This window comes from Rhinolophus ferrumequinum, chromosome 12 (assembly GCF_004115265.2).
Source record: "Rhinolophus ferrumequinum isolate MPI-CBG mRhiFer1 chromosome 12, mRhiFer1_v1.p, whole genome shotgun sequence".
NCBI lineage: Eukaryota > Metazoa > Chordata > Mammalia > Chiroptera > Rhinolophidae > Rhinolophus > Rhinolophus ferrumequinum.
The window spans coordinates 62,023,419-62,048,594 of record NC_046295.1 but is presented as its reverse complement, the minus strand read 5'-3'; the positions used below and the strand labels follow the sequence as shown (position 1 = coordinate 62,048,594).

The 25,176-nt window shown below is 37.5% G+C and overlaps 2 protein-coding genes across 2 annotated transcripts in view; one reads left to right on the top strand and one right to left on the bottom strand.

The window, feature by feature from the left end:
• The window catches only part of CTNNAL1 (catenin alpha like 1), a 59,645-nt gene extending 41,366 nt beyond the window's left edge, over positions 1-18,279 (top strand). Inside the window, exons 10-19 of the mRNA XM_033122132.1 lie at positions 896-988; positions 3,438-3,588; positions 8,930-8,967; positions 11,194-11,244; positions 11,338-11,492; positions 14,718-14,766; positions 17,222-17,278; positions 17,421-17,534; positions 17,807-17,890; positions 18,023-18,279. Of these exons, the coding sequence (XP_032978023.1) occupies positions 896-988; positions 3,438-3,588; positions 8,930-8,967; positions 11,194-11,244; positions 11,338-11,492; positions 14,718-14,766; positions 17,222-17,278; positions 17,421-17,534; positions 17,807-17,890; positions 18,023-18,088 (858 nt within the window). The 3' untranslated portion in view covers positions 18,089-18,279. The remainder of the gene's footprint in view (positions 1-895; positions 989-3,437; positions 3,589-8,929; positions 8,968-11,193; positions 11,245-11,337; positions 11,493-14,717; positions 14,767-17,221; positions 17,279-17,420; positions 17,535-17,806; positions 17,891-18,022) is intronic.
• A 144-nt stretch (positions 18,280-18,423) lies between these two features.
• ABITRAM (actin binding transcription modulator) lies at positions 18,424-25,047 on the bottom strand. The gene is made up of 6 exons (XM_033122133.1): positions 24,876-25,047; positions 23,731-23,782; positions 22,997-23,126; positions 20,933-21,009; positions 20,785-20,854; positions 18,424-20,684 (listed from the first exon to the last, which is right to left on the bottom strand). The coding sequence occupies exons 1-6, from the start codon at positions 24,952-24,954 to the stop codon at positions 20,547-20,549; spliced, it is 546 nt and encodes a 181-aa protein (XP_032978024.1). The 5' UTR covers positions 24,955-25,047; the 3' UTR covers positions 18,424-20,546.
• Positions 25,048-25,176: the final 129 nt, after the last annotated feature.

Below are 25,176 nucleotides of genomic sequence, written 5' to 3'. Positions count from 1 at the left end.
CAGCTATCTGCTAATAAAAGAATATATTTGTATACTTTACCCATGTATACTTTGTATGTAGAAGGTATGCCCTCGCCAACATGTGTGTATAAATGCACAGATATGAACCATCTAGCTTTCTTCAGATTATCCATATACCCTGCTCAGCAAATCTCAAAGACTAATGGTTGGAAGGAACCTTCAGACTAAGGGGGCTAGCTTCCTCTCCTTTACTTGATTATATCTGAAACATTCTAAGGAGCATTCTTAAAATGACTGTAGATACATCTTTTTAAAATAGTTTTGACACTGATTTGTTTGTAAATCAGACAGTATGACTTTAAGCAAACTTGCTAATTATAGAAATCTCGCAGCAAATCTTTTAAAAAGATGGAAAAACGACAACTTTTTTCTAACTGTCTGTGTTAAGCCTCCAGGTTTCCAATCATGTTCACTGACATAGGCTCTCATATCAGTCTTGCCTAACCCTGTGTTATCTCCAGTGAAAGGTGTGTTCATTAATGGACCACGAGGGAAAGGGTTTTCTGTTGACAGAGAAAAAGTGTAGCTTGTAGTAATTGACGTCGTTTAGCTCAGAGACCTTGAACAAGTCACTTCTCTGAGCCAAGTATCTTCATACATTAAATGTGTCGGTACTACTAGATCCTTGCAAAGATACTAATGGTCCATGCCCACTTTGCCATGACCACACAGGAACTAGAAAAAATATGCCGGACCCTGTGTGTTCCTGCTTTGTTCCTCAAGAATCTGTTGGTAACCAATACAGTATTATAATTTCTCATTCATGTATACAATTGCTTTTATAGATGTTAATGTTTTCTTTATTAGTTATAAAATGATACTATTGTGAAGAATGAGAATGTGAAAGTTGAACTATAGAAATGTTTTCTCGTAGACCTGTCGATTGTTGCGACATGTATCTGGGACAGAACCTCTTGAAATAACCTGTATACACGCAGAGGAGACATTTCAGGTGACTGGTCAACAGGTATGATCAACAGCAGTTTGTTCCTTCTATATTATGTCTTCTCTGAGTATCATAACAAATTGTGTGGAAGGAAGATGTGAATGCTTCTGCATAACTACGGGCCAAATCTGCCAAGAGAAATGATGATAATGGAATTTTTGTTGGTGGTGTGCTAGAACATAGCTGATAATTCTATTGGGTTATCTCATCATCTGCCAAACCGGACATTGGCACCATTTAATTGATGCCCTAGTTTATATCTACTTTAATGAAACTCTGTACAATTCAGGTTGTTACAACATGTTTCAAACATGTTACAACATGTTTGAAAAGTAAGTGATCGTTATGTAACAAAGCCATAAAAATACTGGCATGTTTTGACCCAGTAATTCCTAAGGACATAAGGAGATTAAAAACAAAAAACAAAGCAAAACAAGAAATGATGTTTGTTACATTGTTATAATAAGACTCAACTGGAAGCAAAATAACTACCTGAAGTTTGGCAAACAATGACTTAACATAATAATTATGATAACTAGAATTAGCAATGTTGAAAAGTTGTTTTGTTAAAATGTTAGGTGATAAGAGCAGCACACAGGTTTATATATATATATATACTATAATTGCTATTATATAAAATGTGTACATAAGAAAATGACTATATGGGAATGAAAGTTCTTGTGTTTGGGAGAATAGTGAGTTAGTTTTTTCTGAATTTTCTACATTTGTCTTCATAATGTTCAAAGCCTTTTAAAAATTGATATCCATTGAATACTGTCCCCGTCAAATTAATCTAAGGAAAAACGTGAGGGACAGAACTTCCTTTCTAAGCCCTCAAGTACAATTTACGAGGTGTTCTTGTTTCACTTATCATGGTCAGTCGGAAGGACTTCCTCCTAATTGCATTACGTGTCAAGCCCCTGGATTTATGTTAATAGTTGAGAACAGCAAAAGTGACTTATAGACAGTGGTGGTGTGTGCCCTCCAGCAGAACCATGTTGGGTGTTGGAGGGGTGATTATATGCTCTCCTGTAGAGAACAGGGTCCAGGCTTATCATGGAAGCAGGAACTATGTAGTTGCTTGTGGATTTGGGACTGTGTGGAGATTGGTACCCCTAACGCCTGCATTGCTCAAGGTTCAACTGTGTGTGAGTGATTCCCAGCAGTGAACATCTGCTGAACACTTTGTTATAACCAGAGAATCTCTGTTTATTGGGAGAAACCAAGGCTTTCCTATTTGCTTGTCCAGCTGGGAGTCATCCTACTTGCCTGGGCTATAAATGTGTTTCAGTAGCACTAAAATAAAGGATTTGACTCTCCTGCCATGTGCAATCAGCTCTTGGTTGCAGTTCTCTGCTGCTGTATTTTTGCAGCAGTGCTATTAGGAAAAGTCAGATTTTCTCCCCCAGGATGGTAGAATCTATTGTCAACTTCTATAACTCGAGAAGCTTTTTTTGTTCTCATCGCCTCAGCTTTCACTCCTAGTCTTTGCCATCTGTCTCACAAAGGGATCATTTAAGGAAGCAGAGCATGCCGCTGAGATAATTTATATTTATTTCTGGATATCTCTGCTTTAGCAATATCATTTTTATATTTCTTTTAAAATGTTAGGTTGTGGGTGGCCGGTTAGCTCAGTTAGTTAGAGCGTGGCCCTAATAACACCAAAGTTGCCAGTTCGATCCCCTCATGGGCCACTGAGCTGTGCCTGCCTAAAAAAAAAAAATTAAAAATAAAATATTAGGTTGTATCCAGGGCACAAATAGTTTGCACATTGTGCAATGGCTCCTGATTGAGAGGGCAGTAGTGCTGAAATCTAGCTTGTAGACTGCTGGCAAGCTATGTGTCCACCTTCCCTGAAGATGGGGAACCTTGTTCTACTCACAAAGCTGCCATCGGCTTGTTGGGCCCTGTGCCTGGGTGGCTATTACTACTATCACCACTACTGTGCCCACCCTGGAAGGGCACCTGGTTCTCATTTTCTCGAAGGTGGCATCGCTCTGATCATATCCGTCTTCTGAAAGCTTTCCAATGACTTCCTATCTTGCTCAGAATAAAGTCCAGTCCTTACCGGGTATGTTTCTCTATCACATGGCCACTAGCGACCGTCCCTTTTTTCATGTCGGTCCAGACACACTGGCCTCAAACACACCAGAAATGCTCCCACCTCACCCCAAACCACTCTCCCTAGATTTCCCTGTGGTTCCCTTGTCTGCTTCAGTTCTTTGCTTAACATGCCACCTGTTGGTATACAATAATGCCTACTATTTATCTGTAGATAAGATTATAAGAAACAGTAAATTTTGTTCTACCGTGTATCCCCACATTGCCCAACATAGGGCTTATGTGTGGAAATTATTTCGTAGTTGTTGGTTGAGTTGATTTGAACAGTATAGACTTAAGTTTGGTCTCCAGTGAGATTCTGAGAGCTAAGATTTTGAAATTCACACCTGTTTATATTGTGTTTCTTTAGATAATTTCTGCTGCTGAAACATTGACATTGCATCCATCTAGTAAAATTGCTAAAGAAAACCTAGATGTATTTTGTGAAGCTTGGGAATCCCAAATCAGTGACATGTCAACATTGCTGAAAGAAATCAACGATGTGTTTGAAGGAAGACGAGGTGAGAAATTGTCCATATATTGAGATATATTATTATTTTAAAGTAAGTCTATATGTTTTTTAATCTCTGTCATCAATTATCTTGTCATAACCCAACTGAGTTATTTTTATAGTAATCTTCCACAAAAAATTACGAAAATAATATTTGTTCTTTATTTTAGTATTTAAGTAGTAAAATTTGTTGTATAACAGTGTATTAGATTTCTTTGAATTAATATTAACATTCTAGTTTTCCTATTGAAATTAAATCATTTTATATTTCTTCTAAATTGTTGTTTAGTTTTAGTACAAAGGTTCTTTTGCAATGCAGTAATTATCTGGTTTGATTATACTAATTTCATAATGAAATGAATGTAGTTATTTGATTTTCGAATTGCTTTCCTTCCACTTGGATGGAATGTCTTTCCTTGATGACTACATAATCTTGGAATATTTCCTATGGTGGGTAAGTTCATTGGTATTTCTACAACATGTAGAATAGCACCCTATAACGTACAGGAAGGCATTGTTTTTACTTTTTATTTTAATATCAACTTGGAATTTCGTTTATTTCCCATTGTACTGTCTGTTCTATTGTTCATGTGCTTTTATATATTTTTTTCTCTTCAAATGGCTTCTGTTAGTGTCAAGCATGCTTCTGTTTTAAAAACTAAGATGGCATTTAAAGTCACAATAACATCAAATTACACATTTATTTATACTGAATATGAACCTTTAAACATTTCATATTTTTAAAAAATATCCATTTAGGATAATTGCTGATATGCTTAAACATCAGGGAATGGTAGACTTTGTAGATATAATGTAATTTGTAAAGTATAATAAAAGTTTATCATGCTTCTACATTTAAAGATTTCTGTGATAGCTCGTCTGAATGGCGTATCATTTTGATGCTTTGATAAAGTACTTGCAGTTACATGGGTTTTTATGTGAGGCAAGTTTCACATATATTAAAAGGTAAAGTGATACAATTAATCCACCTGTAAAGAAGAATGATCACTTAGCCGTAAAGACTTGTTTAGGAAATGTGGCCTCCTAGTGGCCTCCTAGTGTTTCTTGCCACCAGCATCCACTATGGATAGACCAGAGTTGAAACAGGAAAATCCTATATGTACTTTTGGATGACGTGCTCACTGTAGTTTCTTTTACTTTCAAGCTGGATATTATGTACATGATCTCTTCTTTAGGTTTGTGTAACTTACCCTAAAAAAAAAATCAGGGTTACCAAAAAAAAAAAAAAGAAAAAAAAAAAACCCACCAGGGTTACCTTAACCTTCTTAGGGCTGAACAGAAATCCTTTTTTAGGAGGGAAACTCTGCTATATTCAATTAATGGGACACCCATTGTTTACATGGTACAGAACCTCACTGTTCAGAAGGCATCCTTATGTGGGGTTAACTGAGATAGAGTTGGTTGATTTCTTGTACTGCCTTGCTTTATCCTGACTTTTATCATCATGCTCACAAGAAGAGCTTTTTCCACAAAGGAGTCCGACTCTGGGTTAGCCATTATGAATTGGAATGACCCCAGTGTCAGAGTGTTGCTCTTCTTGTACTGTATGGTTTTGATAAACCTGCCTGTTACCTTGTACCCACTGCTTTCCATATGAAGGACAGAGTGTATTTTTCAGGTCCTGATTTCGCTGTGCTACTCTTATAACTTATGTTATAACCATTACTTAAAAGCCTTTGCTGTAATCTAGCCACCTTACTTCTCTGCATGTCTTGACTCTCAAATTATCAGATATGTTTGCAAGTATCATTTAGCCAATCAATTAAGTGGCAAACAACATGCTAAACAATGAGAAAGAGCCTTCAGTGTTCTCATACTTGAAGTCAACCTGAGAGCTCGATCCTCATCTTCCTTATCTGAGACACTCAGATTTTTATAGTAGGGCCTCTTGAGTTTGTTTAAGGAACGCAGAAATCAATACTTGTCATCTGGCCTTTTTGTCTTTTCGCTCAAACCTCCAGGGAGGCCATGGTCTGGGAAGGGACCAGGTTAAAAAAAAAACCTCCACTTTCCCATAGTAATGAGTGGGCATCGGCATTTAGAATTTGAGGTTATTTCAGACGAATGTCAAAAAGAAGCCTTCTCTCAGAGCGTATCCCTCCTTTAATTTAAGGAAGCTGAATTTCCTTTGTTCTGTTGGAACCATCTTAGACTTAATATGACTAAGCTTCAGGTTTTAAGAGTGCATGTGGTCGCCCTGTTTCACGGCTCTGCACGTAATTTATCACTTGGCAGATGGGATGAATGGGTTGCTGTTCACTGAAATGGGGGGAACAGGAAGAGGAACATGCCTGTTGATAAACACAAGCTTATTTGGGAGGCGTAGGAGTCGAACGAGGGAGTCATCCATCCAGAGATAGATGGGGCGATGACAGTAGAAATGGAGATACGAGGACTGACATAAAAAGAATATTACAAGTAATGTTGGTAGGATTTGATGATTAATTGAATGTAGAAGGATGGGAAGGTATGAGGTTGACAACTGGGTTTAGATTAGAATATTGCAGTCCTACTCCAGAGGTTAGCTAATAATCTGCCTATCCTTCAGTGGTTAGGGATTCATTTTAAGTGGGTCTCGAGACACAAATTTTTTCTGATTGACCATGCTTTCTAGAGCCCCTCCAGAACCAAAAAAGAAGCTAATTATGAGAACTTCTAATAGGGAATAGTGTAGCATATCTTCAGTGAAATAATGAGGCTTATATGTCCTTGGGGAATTGGTTTTATTCTGTAGAGATGCAGAAAGGCTCTGGATATTGAAAATGAGAGCAGTACTTCTTAATTAGGTTTTCATAACAAATCATTTTGGTACCCTCATAAAACAAGAGGGCCTTTTGAACTTAATTGTGAAAGTAATTTATCTCGAGGTGTAAACTCAGAAGTAGGGATGGCAGAACTGTGGTGTTGATTTAGGGAGTAGTAAACAAAGGATTTAGTGCTTTGAAAATAATGCTATAAATCAAATATCTGTACCAAGTATATTTTTCCCAAATAGTCCTGTTTTTCCAATTACTTCTAATGTTTATAACATGTTCTCGTCAGAGACAGAAATTATGTGTTTATACTACCTCTTTAAGTTGATATAATAGCTAAACATAATTGAGTAAGTACATTCTTGCTCTGCTTAGAATCAATAGCAATAATTAGACTTGTATGGAAGAAACAACTACAAAATAAATTATAAAATAATTCAGATTCATCTTTTTTGACATTTTATCAACTTACTTGGTTTATATTAGAATTGGGGAAAGAGGAGAAACCTTGCCTGCATAGCATTTGGAGGAAAACTATCTGAAGAATGACCCATTTTGCAATTATCCTCAAATGTGTAAAGTATTCTGAGTGTCACTGAAGGATGTGAACAGGGAGTAAAACAAAGTACCTATAAGTGGGCTCTAGGGATTGGAACGGTCAGGTGATTAAGAATTGGTGAAAGGTAATGGTAGCAAACCAGGTTATGCAAAGGCTCTCTTTTTATTGCACTTACTTCTCCTTACCTCCTGGTTTCTTTAACGCCTTTGTACCTTGGAGAAACAAGAGATACTGAAAGAGTCGGCGATTGCTTTCCTTTTGGAGAGTAAATGCAAACGTTTCAGGGTCATGGGCACTGCAGAGGATCACATGGGTAGCTGATGGCTTGCTCACCTAAGCTGAGTATACTGAAGTAATTATGCCCTCTTCTCTGGCTTATGAAGGGCACTTTTTAGGGGTAGTGTGGACAGGATTCACACTTTCAATTAAGACCGATGGTGGATTTTGAGGTTCTGAGTGATGCAAAGACAGTCTTCTATTAATCGTCTCACAGCGAAATCAGGCCCTTTTCACATCAGGGTTAGGAGACAAGGCATGGGAATTACCACTTCCTCTTTAAAATTTTATTTTTCCCTCACAAGTCTGAGACCAGAAAACCATGAACAAAATTCCCTTACAATTATGACATTACAGAGAAATGATTGGAATCATAAAGCTCTTTCCAAGAACCATTAAGGCTGACACTTAATGACAATTCATCTTGTAGATCAGCGCTGTCCAATAGAAATGTGTAATTTAAAATTTGTAGGAGGCACAGGAAAAATTTAAACAGAAACAGGTGGCACTTATTTTAATAGTATTTTTATTTAACCCAACATATCCAAAATATTATCATTTCAGTTTATAGTCAATCTTTAGAAATTGTTGACATCTTTTACGTTTTTTTCTTTTTATTAAGTCTTCAAAATTCGGTATGTATTTTACCTTTACATCACATCTCCGTTCAGACTGGCATGTTTCAGTTGGTCATTTGTCACATGTGGCTAGTGGATTCCGTATTCAACACCACAGTTCTAGATGAAATTTTAAATATGTTATGAACAGATTTGCCCTGTTCAAGTAATAGTCATTCTATAAGAAAAGGCATGCTTTAGTGTTTTTACATTATATTTCCTTTTATTAGATGGATCTGTATGAAATTGCTGTTTTTGTTTTTCAAAGTGGTTATCTGCGATTTTATGTGGTTCCACCTAATAGCTTACAGCTGAGCACGCTTTCCTTGAAATCAAGGATTTACTGTTCAAATCTTATCTTGAATTTTTATCCCAGATATAACAAACTAGCTTTTAAAAAAATCTAGCATCCATTGTAACCTGATTATATATGATCCAGAAGCCAGAAAGATGAAAGGGCAGGGATGAAGTTGGCATTACACATTTTCTTCTTTCCTTACCATGTTTCCCCGAAAATAAGATGGAGTCTTATACTAATTTTTGCTCCAAAAGATGCATTAGGGCTTATGTTCAGGGGATGTCATCCTGAAAAATCATGCTAGGGCTTATTTTCCGGTTAGGTCTTATTTTCGGGGAAACACGGTAGTAGTTGTGCTTCCTGCCATGTGTTAATTCCCAGCCAAGAGTCTGTCATTTACTTTATTTCATCTTCCTATCTTGTACACTAGAGTTGTCTTCTTCTCCAACTGGGACAATACATTATGAGGTTAGTTGTAAGTGATTTGGTCCGGTATGTGCAAAAAAGGAAGCAAGCACCAATAACTGGTACTGATAAAAGAATCTGGTTTCATTAGAGGCAGGCTGCTGCAAAAGAATTCACCATGAATGCAACTGGTTGTAAGTATAAGTAAATGTCAGTGAGATATTACCTTTCTGCCATTTTGTTGGAGGAAGTAGAGACAGTCTTCATGTTCACCAATCAAATTACAATTTTATTTCTGAATCATATGTAATTAATAGACAAATTTATAAAAACTAATGTACTAACATTCCTGTGTAATAGTATTTTAAAAATTAAAATGTGAATATAGAAAATTTGTTTCAAGTTATATATGTTATTTGTAGGAGAGAAGTATGGCTACCTTTCACTTCCAAAGCCAATGGTAAGTAGAGGAGTTTTGTACATTTCAGAATGTCTTTATTCAGAATTCAAATATGCTCTTGCTGCCTATTGCTAAACCCCCCAATAACTGACATTACTAAAAACAGGATATTCAATGCTAATTGTTCAGAGTTGTTATTCTGAACAGCAATCTAGATGTAGCCCATATTCTGATTATTTGTGTTGGATTTTGGGAGTTGAGGGAATAGGTAGAAGATTTTATGATTTATAAGGAGTCATAATCTGAAGTCAGACATCTTTTTGTTCTTCATATCTTGGGTCTAATTCACAAGGTCATGTTGGTATCATTTTCTACAAGCTAAGAACTTTCTTAATGAGGTTTTCTACCTCAATGAAAATGTGCCTCCTATTTATAGTTAGAGACTTGAAATGAATAGCTTCATATAACTGAAACTGATGTGTCTGACTGCATTTCAAAATAGTGTCCACTAGATGGCAAGCTTGGTTACATTAGTAAGATGGTTTCTTTTTTTTCTTTCTTTTTTATATTTTTATTAGTTTCAGGTGTACAAAACAATGTAATAGACATTTATCATTTATATCCCTCACATAGTGATAACTCCCCTACCCCCATCTACTACCCCTCTGACATAAGATGGTTTCTGTACCTTTTCAGGCAATTCCCTTTCTGTCTTCATTAAACACTTAAATAATAATTTCTAAAAGTAAAAATAAAAATGAAAACACAACTAAATTTAAAGAACAAGATGGAATGTAAACTTCTAAATAAAATAAAGCCTAAAAACCCGGAGGCTATTCTTAACTTTGTTAAATCCCTTACCGATTGCTTTATGATCTACTAGACAAAGGAAGAAGATACAGATGATGTGACTTTACAAGGAGGAGCCAGACAAAGAGATCACTGATAATCTCGATTTATTTTCTAAGGAACAAAAGAGGCAGCTTGTATTTTTTTTTGTGTGTGTGTGTGTGTGTGTGTGTGTAACTTTATAGTTTCCCTATATTTTCTGTCCTTCATCTTTTCCGATTTCCTCTATAGTGAACAGCATTAGAAAATCTCAAAAGGTCTATGTTAAATGGGCAAATATAAACTATGGGATAGGAAAAAAAGGAATGTTGAGGTGGTTCTGTACTACAGAAAAATGGATGACAAGAGCTGGTAACAAGTAACAAGTCATGGTAATAATAGGGGAAACAAAAAACAGAGAGGGACACATAATACCTCAAAGGTATTGGTCATGATCTTTTCTTAAGCTAAGCAGGCATGTGAATGTTTTGTTTTATTGTAACTTATACTTTGTGTACACGTACACTTTGTGACTGTGTGTTTGTGTTGTTTAAATAAATGTTGCCTTAAAAAAAAAAAATGGATCCCTGCATATTATGGCCCCTTTACCTTCACTAGCCCCAGCTGTTCTGGAACTCCTGCCCCAACTAGGGGAACTCCCATCAGATCACAGCGTGAGAGAAACGGCCAACCTGGGCTGCCATCTCCAGAGAACTTTTTAAAATGTTTTTCAAAGAAACATTGCTATTGGTAGTGGTTTCTATTCTTCTAGTAAATAGGCATTTGTGGGCCAGTCTGGTAACATGACTAATGTACAATGTTTTCTCCTTTCCTAGGGGAAGTATAATCTGAGTTCCAAATAGCTTACATAGGAACAAATTTGCTGTTTCAAAAATAGAAGCCTAACAAACATGTTGGTTCAAATATTAAACCCTAAATTCTAAGGATTGTCTCCTGTACAACCTGGGTAGAGGACTGGGAATCAGGGTGTTAGTGAAACTAGGGGGCTGAAATTGAGCCTGAAAGGGCAAAATTGGCTAAAGGAATTGAATTCCAGAGTCATAATATTAGGAACATATGGATAACTACCTATAGTGGCTAATTTTATTACATCATTTCACATATAATTCAACAGAAGGGCCAGGAAGGTTTGGAGGTATAATAAGTGGACTCTGAGAAAACTTGCGACATCTTTACGTCCTCATGGGATACTGATGTGCTTTCCCGGGCCCCAGAATTCTAATGACCTGTTCAAAGCTGAATTCACATACTAGTACAGTACTTGCAATTAGTTATTTTATTAGTTACTTAAACCGTTTAATATAGTTTAAGTATGGGCTGAAGAGGTTTAAATTAAAATTTTATTACAGGTGCTTTGGTATGCTTTCTATGACTGTTGTGTTTCCTCACAATGAACTGTACTGCTTTTTATAAGATATAATCTTTTTCTTGTTGCAGAAGAATAATGCAAACCTGAAATCATTAAAGCCAGATAAACCTGACGCTGAGGTAAGACCCTTTTCTTTGGCATAGTCTAACTTCCAATCCTCTTTTTACATCAGTAATAACAAAATTGTTGTGATTAAAATGCGTATTTTATAGGAGAAAGCGAGGATAGCAAAGCTTGGACTTAAGCTGGGTTTGCTCACCTCTGATGCCAACTGTGAGATCGACAAGTGGGAGAATCAGGAGAATGAGATTGTTCGATATGGACGGAAAATGTCCGGTGTGGCCTATTCTCTGTATTTATTTACTAGGTAAATGTAGTTACATTTTGATTTTTTTTAAGTCAGTTTAATAGTATCTAGCGTAAAGGAAAGTGTCATGTTAAATCATTGATAGGTTAAAGTCAGTTTCATATACATGGTAAAATGCCTGTGAGTAGTTCTTCCAACAATTAAGTGAATGCAATAAGAAGACATTTAATTAGGATTTAGATTTAGGAGGGATCCTCTTCTAGGTTTGTATCCTATTCTTTTCATAATTTTGCATTCTGCTTTTTTCCATCAGTATCTCTCCCAGCCAGCACTAGTAAGTTTGGAAAACATGCCTTTTAAATCTTTATACACGTGATTGATTAGGCACAGATCAAAGAGTAGAGCCATTAGGCCTGTCTCAATACAGTGCCAAATCTCCAGGAATTGGGATTCATTATGTAGCAGAGAATTTCCCTAACTTTACTATTATCCGACCTACATTCATTGTCTTGTCCACATTACAAGACTTGATCAAATGCCTTATTGAATTCAGTGTTGATCACACTCCACAGTCTTCCATTATAATAATCTGTACATATGGTACAGTAATGTATTTGTACATATGATACATAGTCATGTTATGTACAGTAATTCCATGTTGCTAAATACTTATCAGTTATCTGCTCAATAATCTGTTCTAGAATGTTTCTCAAGGAATGACTTCAAACTTTTCACTAATTCTCTGAATCTTTTTCAGTTTTGAAAACCTGGAAAATACTTGACATGTCCAATGCTATGACCCCTCTCCTACTCATTTTGATCTTGAAAATGTTACTAGCAATGGTTCACACCTAAATTGTTGCAGTGTTCTGGAGTGTAATCCATTTGGCCTTAAGCTCAATTAAAGTAGTTAGGATCACTACAACTGTATGGACCTTGGGGTTCAATAAACAGTACCCTTTCCCCCACCCGTCTTCTGAAGAAAATGAAAAAGTAAGCAAAAGAATAGGCAGATGGGGTCAGTAACATTTATACTGATAAAGTTAATATTAGATAATGTAGTTTATACCCACAGGTAGGTAGGATTTTAAACATCATCTCTAGAATTAAGAAACCCTACTCCATGGGGACAGAATGTGTCTCTTAAAATGTCTGGAAGAGCAGGTATTTCCCAAAGGCAGCTTTACTTCCACGAGAAAAAGAAGAGGGCTACCATGTCAAATTTATTGCCGCAAAGTCACCAGAAAGACTGAAAAGATAAACAAATGTCCACCTCTTCTATGGAGTAGCATAAGTGACAAAGCAGAGAGAAGGGAGGGATCTTGTGCTAGTGAAGATTCCTTCCTAGGGAAGGAAGATGAGGAGTGGGGAAGAAGCAGTCATTCCCTCTTGATGAATCTTCTCCCTTTTCAAGATAGATAATTCTTCTGGAGGGTGAAGGAGAAATGATAGTTGAGTAATCTCCTCTGTGTTTAGCAGTCATTGGTAAATATCTTACCATATTTTCCACCATTGGTGACCTTTCCCCTTGGTCGTTTCCTTCCTTTGTTCTTAGCTGTGTTTAGCAATGTTCTCCTGGGATTGAGTCTTCCCAGCACTAACCCTGACCTCCTTCCTTAGTTTGAATCTTTTAATAATCTGATGAGTCAAGTCTACAAACGAAAGTAAAATCGAAATCCTTTGTTTACTCACAAAAAAAATGTGCACAGCTTAACTGAAATAACAAAGATCTTTTCAGCTGGAATCATGCTAAATATCCCATGGTGAGAAAAATCAGATCTTTAAAAAAACTGGAGAAATACATATTACTTAATGAAAGTAGTCAGATACATTAAATCTTCCCAAACAAAAGATTCATCAGATTTTTTTTTTTTAAGTTTGTAATTATCCCTTTTATTTCTTGTTTCTTGTTTCAGAATGTTTCAGGATGATACGGTCAACATTTTTTGTTTCAGAGTCAGAATAGTGGATTTTGGTAAGGGATGATGTGCATCCCCCAGAGATGAGGAAGCAGGAGAGGCTGCATTATAAGTGGCAGGAAAAACTGAAGCTCTGTGGAGTGGGACTTGTTCCTAGAATATGGCTATTGGACAGGGACACTGAAGTTCAGGAAAAGAAAATGGATTTTCTGTAATGGATAACACCTTGTGCCATTTGGGCAAGTCTTGGTAATATAATTGTGGTAAAATCTCAAGCTGACTTTGTTTTCTGCCCACATTGTCAATATACCCGTTTGTTTCCCAACGATTTTTTTCTGTCTTCCTTTACGACTGTGGTTTATCAACATCATCTAGTTGCTTCTTTCTGAGACTCATCCGTTGGCCTCAACTGTATCCAGTTTTGTAGTTTTCCTTGGGCAGTTTTCTATCTCCTCAGGCTATTGTTAATGTTGTCTTCTAATTTACATACATTTCTTAATAATTAACATACAATTATTCATATTTCTTAAGAGTTTATATATTTTAGATTTTCTAGTGCCCTATAGTTATAAAAAATTTCAACTTTACCAGTACCGTATAGTTTTGAAAGTGGTTTCTGCTTCAGAATGTCCTGTGATCCTCCCAACAATTTATCAGAGAACAGGAATAATTTACTCACCTCTCATAGCCATTAATAGGCAGAACTGGTAGTTGCTATTAGATTTCAGATCTTCTGATTCATGCCTAGTCTGCTGCTCTTTTTAATGCATTCTGTTGTTTGTTGTAATTTACTTTCGATTTGTAGAAATCTTAATTCTTCTTGGTAGTTTTCAATCTGATATTCCCTAATCTTGTGATGACAGTGGTACACAAATATTATTAAGATTATTTTATAGATTCAGAATTGAAACGTAAATGACATGCCTCATCAAAGACAACTGAATTCCTGCCAGAGTTGAATTTGGAATCAGAAATGAGAATTTCCTGATTTTCAGCCTCACCCTCTTTCTGTTATGTAACAAAGGCCTTTTGGTTAAGACATATTATCAGATCTCATATATTTAATTTATGAAGCAAAATGAAAAAAGGTTAAACAGGAAAAACGAAAGTTAAATATAACTTGCCAGTTTTAAATTTCTTTACATTATAAAATTAACATGTAGTGTTTACTTAGAATTTCTAAAAGTACCCTAAGAAGTAATAAACATTAAATTTGCTTTAAGAATAAAGGCACAATATTATTAGTCTATTCAATATTCTTCAAAACTTGGGATCTTTTAATATATAAAATGCTCTAAAACTTTAATGTAAAATCAATTTCCAGGCAGTTATTTTCTTACCTCCTTAATAATTCATTTCATTTCAGGGGAGAGGGGCCACTGAAAACTTCCCAGGATATAATTAATCAACTAGAGGTATGTTTTATTTCCATTTTATGCTACTACTTCAATTCAGGAATAAAAGTGGGTAATAACTAGTTTTTAAGTGATTTACTGTATCGTGTTTTTGTGCTTACCTGTGCACACACATGTACTATAGAGTGTAGTAGAAAAATGGAGGGCTTGCAGGAGCATTTTGTAGAGCTTTTTTAGTTATCTTATTGGAAAACACCACACAAATATAATAGGAATAAAAAAGAATGGGCTTTGATAGTCAATAGATACAATAATAAGTTTTAGGTAACACATAAAGAACATCTGTCATAGGCTTGAGACCGTTAGCGGGTACTCAGTACATGTTAGTTTCCTTTTTTTTCTTCCATAATCCTGATGATTTAGGGCCTTCAGGGAGAGACAGATATCCTAACACCTGCCTTCTGCCCCTGTGTGTTTAAGGGAACTCCACATATGCCGTCTCTAATTCTCCTTTAGTTAGAGGCTTTAGATTAGCAAATGGATTGCAAGATTCCTTATTTTCCCTGATTTTCGTGTTAGTCTTTTTGCTTTCAACTTTTTCTCTTAAAACACTGGGAATAAATTCTAGATCCATTCTTTTCAGTCTGGCCCATATCCATTCCAAGTCACACCACACCATAGGGGTTATTTCACTGCAGAAGATCCACTACTCACCTCCTTCCTGTGTGAGCTTACTTGTTAAACTGATGTCTGCTGAATGGTCTACAAACTATGATGGACGTAAACTGTACAGATATTTATTGAGTTTGTACTATGTGTCAGATCCTGAGGATAAGAGCTCTTTGGAGAAAAATGAACAAAACAAAGTCCTTCCCCCCACGGAGCTTACATTGTAGTGGGAGGAGATAGCAATAAAAAGTATATAATGCCCATGTATAAGCACTCAGAGATAAAATCACGTAGGCTAAGAAGAGAGGGGTGATAGAGGGGTGGTCCGAAAAGACGTCTCTAAGGAGGTAACATTTGAGTGGGGATATTAATGAAGTGAGGGAATGAGCTGGATGGATATCTTGGGGTTGACTATTTCAGGCAGACAGAACAAGTGTCCAGGTCCTGAGGTCTGGGGGTAGGCTGGGGGTATCTGAAGAACAATAAAGAGGCAAATGTAGATGGCATGGAATGACCAGAAGGAAAGTAGTAACATATGACATCCCTTTAGCCATAGAAAGAACGTTGACTTTGCTTTTCACATATGATGGAAAGCCCATTGAGAGTTTTGAGGAGCCGTGGCATGATCTGACTTCTGCTTTAAAGAGTTTTTGGATTGGCCAACAGGATACATGATAATGCCATGTACTGAGATGGGGAACACAGAGGGACACTACCAGATTGACAGGGTAGAAATCAAGCCCTTTGTTTTGCTTAAGTAGTATATACAAGACTGGTGTCAGGATAGTTCAGGAATGGAGAGAGAGGTTTGGAGGTCATCAGCTTTAAGGTGGTTTTGAAACCATGCTACTTTAGGAGACAGACATGGATCTTGCCCCAAAGGGGTTTTCAGGCTAGAAGGGAAGAGAAGACGTGTAAAATGGAAAGTAGTAACATCGAATGATAAGGAGCATATATGTAAGTGAGTCATTCGTTTGGTTAGAAGTTAAGTGTAAAACTCATTGGTTACCCTTTTAAAGGATAGGGAAGGATGCAAAGGACTATTTGGCCTTGAAATCAGTTTATCCAATGACAGCAACAGGTGTTAAGGCTGTTGGATAGAGGGTTAACCCTAAAATTATTGCGTCCTTCTTCTTCTTATCTAATTTATTACCAAGACATGTTATTTTTCTTCACAAATCACTTTCAAATTTGCCCTGTTCTCTTCATTCTCTTACTCCCCTGGTACCTCTCACTCTAAAATATTCTACATACCACTTAAAAGTAACCATCCTGAATATTCTTCTCTTAGGTGTCCAACATAATTCATCACTGTTTTTCCCCATCATCCTGTTCTCCCTACTAAATTGTGTAATGCATGGTAAATAGTCAAAACCCAATCTGAATCGGTCCTCTCAAGTGGCTGGTTAAGGAATGTGTATGGGTGACAAATTTTATCTTGCTTAGCTGAAAACAAGAAAATTCTAACCTTTTGAGCCCATGGTCTAAGCTTCGTCTTTTTCTAATTGGGGATATAATGAGATTCGGATCCCCCCCGAAGCCCAGACACAATTGGTATGGCTAAGTGTTATAGGTCTGTATGATCTCCGAGTAATTGGAGGTGTCCCGTTGCAGAGGAGTCTCTCCAGGGATTGATTCTGCACCAGGTGTGGGAAAACTTCTTCTGAATACAGTTAAACTGTTGAGTTTTCCTGGGCACAACAAAAATTTTAGGAGTTCCATGACAGGCTTTTACTTTTTACATTTCAGTTTTAAAATTCTATGTGAGAATTACCCATGAGTATATGTCCTCCCAGCTATCCAGAAGACACCCATCTAAAGCAGTAATGTTTTTCCTTTCCACCAGGTTTTTGCTGAAGAGGGCTTGAAGCTTGCTTCAAGTGTACAAGCTTTCTCAAAACAGGTAACACAGGCCTACTGCCTGGTGTTGGTGGTGATGTCATGAATACCCACTTTGGGGGTATATTATTATGGTATAAAGGTATTTAAGGTTTAAAAGATTGAGTTTTGTTGGATTTGTTATAACTTCCTAAATTACATTTCAGCTGAAAGATGATGACAAGCTTATGCTACTCCTGGAAATAAACAAGCTAATTCCTCTATGTCACCAGCTCCAGACAATAACTAAGGCACCTTTGCAGAATCAAGTGTTTCTAAAGGTAAAAGGGTGGGTTATTCCCGTAAGCTCTTGAGAAACTTTGACACCCTCTTTATCAGGTTAGCTTCCAGCTCCATTTTCTTCAAATAAAATGTTAATAACCACAGAAGAGCAATTTATTTCCATTTTTCATGCCTTGACTGCAAGAATCACTTATCATCTGCAGTTACAATGAATGCCAGGGAACAGTAGGCTTGTTTTCGTTATAAAACTACTGAATTTTGAAGTACTCCTTGTAAAAGAATTTGATTTCTTTGCTTTTTGTCATTATAGGTTGATAAGTGTATTACAAAGACAAGATCCATGATGGCTATTTTGGTCCAGCTTCTCTCACTTTGCTTTAAGCTGCAGAAGAAGGTGAGACAGTTTTCCTAACACTCAAACATTTTAAAATCTAGTTTAAAGGGCAACGCTAAAGAATATATTATTTAATTTTGCAATTTTTATTTTGAGAGTAAAGCAGAAACTAATTGTCTTAACTCTTTTCAGCTTCAGATGGAAAACAACAGATGGGTTGCAGTGACAGATAAAAACTCCGTGGATGGTAAAACTTGAGAAACTTTTGAGGTCAGATCTCCAGAACACCATGTGGCAAAGCTGATATTTTTAGAAAGCAAATGATCCTTTATATTTTCAGAAAGTAATTTTATAAAGAAAACAATACTGAAATCTTGCTTTATTTTCTGATCATGAAACTGATTGTGAAGCTTTTTGACAACTAATAAATGCCATGGTAGTTGCTAGAATTCTAATTGCAGTATGATTTGAAAATGAGACATTGCCACTGGTAATGTTCTTGAGGAATGTCAAACCAAAAATCCCAACTGTCTCAATGACAGTTTAATCCAAAGAAGCTGTTTTGAATATGTGCTCACCTTAGCATACTGTACCTTCCTGTTGGTTCTTTAAGCTTATTATCTAGAACACTAAGCTTTCAGCAGAAAATAACACAGTAGTCTGGCTGAAAGTCGTTTTCCTTAAGCCTGTGGACTCTTCAATCCCTCTGTCCATCAGGTGTGACTGGGCCTCTTGGCTGTCCTCTCCGTCGCAGGACAACTATACCAGTGGCACATGGTTGTTCTCTAACAAGCATTCCACACAGCCCAGGCCCTGTGTTAAGATGCATGCACCTCCCCCATTCCCTAAAGCAGCGTCATGGCGCTCACTCCAAGGAATTCTGGAGGAACTCACTAGGGGACGGCTTTTAGTTCCAGTTCTAGCGGAGCTGGCCTATCTGTGCTGAATATGAGTTGGAATCCCAAGCCTATCTCACCGGCTTAAAAAAATAGTTTTTCAACTGTCTTCTCAGTAGTGAACGATAGAATGGAAGACGTAAGACAGAATGATGGAACTGTTTAAAATAAATTCTGAATAAGCATACATTTTATACATGTACCTTTGAAACGTTCATTTTAAAACAAATAAACATCTTTCTTTAGTCTTTTTAATTGTACGGTTTAAAGCTTTTCTTGTTTTTGTTGGGTGGGGTTTTGATGGAAGGATCTGGTTTACAGGTTCTGCCCTTATGAGAAAGTATAGTTAACTTTGTTTTGGACTCATTTGATAGTGCTTGTATCCCAACGCTCTGAAATTCATTTTGAAATGTAATAGGTCATGTCACTTACTGGCAGTAGTTATATAAATTACAATAGAAATAGTGAATGACGGGAGGTAATGTTAATGTAAATTAGATGTGTAATTCTTTTACTATATTTAGTGTCTTTATGCCGCCTTCGGGAATCAGCATGCTACTCAAACTAAGGATCTACGGGTTTGTGCTTCCATTTTCAGTTCATAGCAGTCAGTGAACCGAGGTTTGTAGAGTTACTACCCGTATCATGGCTGGTGGGCATACTTAGGGACAGTCATGCTGGCATTCAAGTGACAAGAAGTTTTTCTTGTGAGTCAAAAATAATTTTTAAATGTTACTGACCAAATACTTTTACATAGCTGAAGTGAGAATCTTCTCTGAAGTGCAAATGGGGATGAGGAAGGGATAACTTATACTTCAACAGCGTAAGAGGACAGAGAACCAAGGAATTTACACATCAAGTGATTTCTTCTGTATTAAATGTTTTATTTAAAAGTACATGTATTGCAGCCCTTAAAGAGTAACAATTTTTAAAGTCTGTTTATTTAAAATTCATTGTAAATAAGTATACAACCAAACTATAAATTTGGAGTTTGTTTTTCTGTTTAGTATAAATGATATGAAAGCTTTTGTTCTATTCAAAGGCCTCTGGGTCTTTGAAATTACAGTAACTTCTTTGCTTGCTACCCTGTAACTAGTGTCAGACTGAGTGACTACAATGTATGCACTGTATTATAATATTTCCATGTTAGGAAAGCCCTTAGTATTTGTCAAAGCCTTGTCATGTGTCCCTTACTTAAGAAGCCAGTGTTACGGTTCTACTTTGTTTCCGAGAAGAAGGCCATCCCAGCAGCATGAAGGAATAGAGAATGTACACTCTACACTCTGCGTCTCCCCTACAATTTCAAGGGAAAAGGAGCTAGAGCGTAAGGGGTGGGACTACACTTTTGGTCACACAGAAGCAGACTGGGTCAGAAAGGTCAGTTGTTCCTTTTCACTTCAAACTGATGGAAGACTGAGGCAAAAACAATTACCGGTAACCGTGTGGTAACATTCAAATGGAAGTATGTTAAAATGGAGCATTTATTAATGGGTTACAGGATGATGGGTAAATTATTTTTACTTTGCTACTTAAAACTTTTGTCTTTTTCAGATTTTCCTCAAAGTACTTTGTTTTTAATCAGAAAAACATCCCTTGCTTGCCAGTTGTTAGAAAAGCAAAAGATGACCAGAGTGAGTACATAGCAGGGCAGATCTGGGGGACTGAAGACAAAATGGGAATCAAGGCTTGTTATGCAAGACAAAGAAAGAAAACTAGGCCTCCCTGCAGATGGCTGGCTGGGAAGTATGCTTCTTCACATATGCTGGTTCTTCTCAGTGCACTAATTGAATGCCATGTTGCTTTTTATTCCATCTCAACCCTCATGATGTACCTGTTGTGGCATTAATGCGTTTTACCATGACTTCGTCATACTGTTTTTGTGTCAGTAACCCTTCTGTTATGCTTTTACTTTCTTCAAATTTGGGCAACACAACTGCTATGTAGCCTTCAGTGGATGGCTAGAAAGGAAATAGAATATTTAGTACTATCAAATGACAAAAATTAGGTAAAAAGTATGTGGATGGGCTCATACTCCCCAACCCTGCTCCCCGCTTTTACCTTCTCTTGAAGAATAGATGGCTTATGGAGAATGTTTTCATTCACTTCCATCAACCGTCCTCTAACACAGCTATTTAAAAAAGAATTGTTTTGAAGAAAAAGATTACCTTGTTTATTTCTCCTAAATTGTGGGTAAAAAGTAACTCACCTTGATATGGTGTATTCTTCTCCATCTGAGCAGTAAATCTTACACAGAGGTGCAAGTTCTGTTAGAAACTGTGCCCCCTGATAATAAAAGGGAAGAAGTAATTAACTGATGTACATTTTCACCTTCCTCTGAGTGGCAGCTCTCAATATAATAACAGGCCATAATCCTGGAATTAGTGTTTTAAATAAAAAGGACTTAAGTACAGAAAAACATTTATATAAGTGCCTGCTATGGGCCAGGTACCATCCTAGGCTCTAGGGGGAAAAGCAGACTAAGACACGTGTCGTAATAGGTAGTTTAAAGATTAAGGATATATTTTATCAACTTTAAATGAGAAAGCTTCATACAGTTAGGTATAAAGATTTCAAGGTTATAGGAAAATCCATCAATAATAATGGAAAATTCAACGTGACAGAGTGTGACATCAATATTGTATGTACAAAGTTTGTTTCATTAAAATTCCTACCTTATTTTCACATTAGAATTTAACAAAGGAGCTTCTGCATTAGGCTGAATTACTAAGACGATTTGAAGAAGGGCTATTTTTCTAATTAAAAAGAAATGCACTCTGAGGAAATTTTGGAAAACAAAAAAGTTTTAAGTAGAAAATAAGAATAATTTACTTATTGCCCTATAACCCAGAAGGAAATACTACATTTTGACATACATCTGTTTGAAGCTATGGCATCGTTATTGTTTCATGGTTACTGTACTACACTCTGTGGAGGTATCTGGGGAGTTTTCGACAAATACCTACAAGGAGGTGTTTGCATCATGGGAAACTGATGCAAGCATGTCTCATGTGTTGCTTTTTTCTTCCCCCAAGAATTTTCCTATAATGAATATAGGCATTGGAGGTCAAAGATGCTATTCCTTACGATCTCTACCACTCGAAACATTATTAGACAACATTCAGATATTATCACATTGGCTTCACTCCTCTGCATGTAGGCACTTCACTTCAAAACACTAGTCTGTGTGGTTCCCCCTTTGGGAGGAGGGGTCGGAGATTCATCACAGAGAGTTTGTCTACCACTAGGAATGTGTCAAAAGAGCAGAAATGTTTGGGCTCCTTTTTATCACCTCCTTTGGTAGAATAAATGATTGACAGTGCTGAGATCCAATCAAAGCTTATCTGTAGTGGGTTCCACTTGCAGGTCCCTCTCTCTTCTTCAGTAGTAACAACAGCATTACTATTTTGGACAAAGATTTATCAGGAACTTCAAAAAACTTAACAAGCACTAATTGTTTTACTTGTAATTTGTAGACTCTATCTTTTAAAAATGGTTCATGCTTTTCTAAATCCATGTACTTCCTGAATGAGGAAAAATCAATAACCATAAGACACATTATTAGAAGATTTCAGGCCTACAAAAGGGAGTATAAACAAGTATCTCCTAGAACAGTGAGGGTCATTAGCAGAAATTCTTAGTATGAACTCAGTAAATGAAGGACCTAAATCATCCACTATGATGGATCCACCAGAAGTGGATCTTTTAATAAAATGTGTCCATCCTGCCTGAAGGTGTAGAGGGTAGAGAGAACATTCTGTACAGCTGAGCACTGTGTGAAGGTGGAGGGTATGTTTAGATGTGTGTTAAATTGGCAACCATTAAGGAATGGAAAATGCTAAGGAGCGTGTACTGTATATTTTTTCAGATGAAGTTTCTCAGGAAATTTATTTTTCTTTTTAATTTACATGTGAAAATATATGGTAAAGAGTTGGTCACCTAAATTTTATAGAACTCAAAATATGGGCTTCATAAAACTTGAAGGGACAAAATATCTCATTATATTGGCATTCGAGTTGTCCTTTCACAGACCCACCTTCCTCATCCTCAGGATAACTCGGTGGTGGTACACAACCTAAAACGACAGATCCTACATCTCCTGCCATGCCTTCTTTTTTCATCTGAGAATTTCTGTGGGGTTAAAATATTCGTAAGATCAGCACCTCAAACTGCCAGGGGAGTATGCTGAGCATATGTCACTGGGTTCTAAGACTGACTGGATCTATCTTTATTATGATACAGAGGATTTAAGTAGAGAATTATAGGAACATACCCGCTTAAATTTCCCAGAGACCTTGTTCTGAAGTCTGCTACAGTTGGTACTGATTTGATAGGAAATGCTTTTAATTGTTTTTCCACTTTGAAGAACTGGATGCGATCCTGCCAACGTAATGACACATATTCTACAAGGAGCAAAAATTGATCCTGTATTATTGCTTGGTATAATTCTTCCTGATACAACACAGTATTCCTACTGGCACAAGAGTATCTGAACTGACATTTGTTTAGTTAAGCTATCATTTCTCCCCATTTTCCCCTGGTTATTATCGGAGCTTACCTGTAAAAGGGAACGCAATAATAAAATAGACGAAAATGGGGTTGAATTTCCTTCCCAGGAAGGATAGAGTACCAGGGGTCTTTAGGCATTACTGAGGTGGAAGAGAGAGAAGTAAAGCATGGTTGTATGTACAGGATACCGCCTAGGCCTTTACCCCAGCACTGTCCATGGGCTCTGGCCATTCAGTGCTTAGGCACAGGCTGGTGACTTCAGGCAGCAGCTGACTGAGGATGTGGTTCAGTTGGGTATGTGGGTAATCAAGTTTATTTAGAGTGAGGAGACAGTAAAAGGCTCATTCTTGTCAACCAAACTCCTATAATAAATAATACTATTTCAACGCAGTGGAAGATAATCATTTATTGAACGTCGGTTGCACACAGGACCATACCAGCCTGTAATACCAGAAAAAAAAATTTTTTTTGATAATTTCAAATTCCCAATTTGCTTACCGGTTAGAGTGCTGGAGTATACAGTGGTCCTCACAGGGTTTTCCTTTGACATCTAGAAGAATGAATGAGTCTGTTAGTTGTAGAGTCAGTATTTACTACCACTGTGTAGTACTGTCTCTGGTTCATAGAGACAGTTAATTATGAAGATTGTACACATACTGATCACATTACTCAAACAGACATACCTAAAAGACTTGCTATAAAGTATTTAAAGAGACCTGGCCCAGACCTGGAATCATTCATTCAACGTTGAAGTGATTAACTCTTTGTTCCATCTTACTTTATCCTCACTTTAAAATGAGAACACTCACTATTTCTATTAGAAAAATGCGATCAGCAATGCGTTCTTTATGTAATACGGTAGTGTATGTTTTCTTGGTCAATTTTAGAGTGACTAACTCCTCCTGGTTTGCCTAGGACTGTCCCGGTGTTAGTGCTGAATGTCTCGGATTCCGGGTAAACCCCTCAGACCTGGGTAAACTGGGAAGGACACCCTAAATTTGGCTAATAAAACATATACTGCAATATTTTTAAAAAATGAGTGCACCTATTATCCCTGAAAGAGAGCAAGTAGGAGTTAGGAGGGTCCCCAACGATGCTCCCACCACATATTTACTGGGTACACAAACAGTACAACAGAGTCCCTACTTAGTAAGTGGCAAATGTTTAACACCGGCGGCTTCTCTTTCAACTCTTAGCTTCTGCTTTCCAAATGCTTCTATTCCAACCCACATTCTTCTCTCCATCCCTACAGCCTTCGTTTCGACCTGATCATTTAAATCATTTTGTAGATTGCCATTCCTGTAGGATTGTGCCCCCTCAAATCCTTTCAGGCGCTCGAGGAGTGGAATCCAGCCCCTGCCTACCTCGGGGCCTCCCCTTAGACTGAATACCATCCTCCCGCAACAACCCAGCCTGGAATTCGCACAGCACTCGCCAGCCCCCAAATTCGCCCTGCCGCATTTCAGTCCTCCATGCCTTTTAAAATGCCCATTCCCTTGGCTTAGATGACAACAGAGAGGTCCTTCTTCCTTGTGCTGGGGAGGAAGCGCCGGGGACAGCGCGCGTGGCTTATGATGTCACCATAATCCCTATGGCATCAGGCCATTGTGGCCGAGGAGAGACGGATATCATTCCCCACTTACCCGCTTTGTACCAGCGAGTGAAGTACCGATCCACAAGCGACGGCACCGCAGGCTCCGCCGCCTCAGGCTCGATAGCCATGGCGACCTCCGGCGCCGCTACCTCCGCCCCCGGAGACCCGAGTGCTTCCTCCGTGCATGCCGGGGAGGAGGGTGCCCTTCCGGCGCGCCGCTCGCAGCGTGCGCACGCGCGCTGCTCTCCTGGCCCTGCGGGCTCCGCCCACCAGCGCCAATTACTGGGCTTTAGCGTTGACGTCAAAGAGCAGATGAAATTCAATAGGCTGGGCCGAAGAGGGCAGAGATA

Bases quoted from the DNA above. Each gene is read 5' to 3' on its own strand.
- ABITRAM (XM_033122133.1), bottom strand. From the start codon at position 24,954: ATGGCTATCGAGCCTGAGGCGGCGGAGCCTGCGGTGCCGTCGCTTGTG. The intron at 23,783-24,875 runs GTAAGTGGGGAA...TCATTCTTCTAG, and splicing joins CACTCGCTGGTACAAAGCGG to ATGTCAAAGGAAAACCCTGT. The intron at 20,855-20,932 runs GTGAGTTACTTT...TTTTTTAAATAG, and splicing joins GAAGAATACACCATATCAAG to CTGTGTTAGAGGACGGTTGA.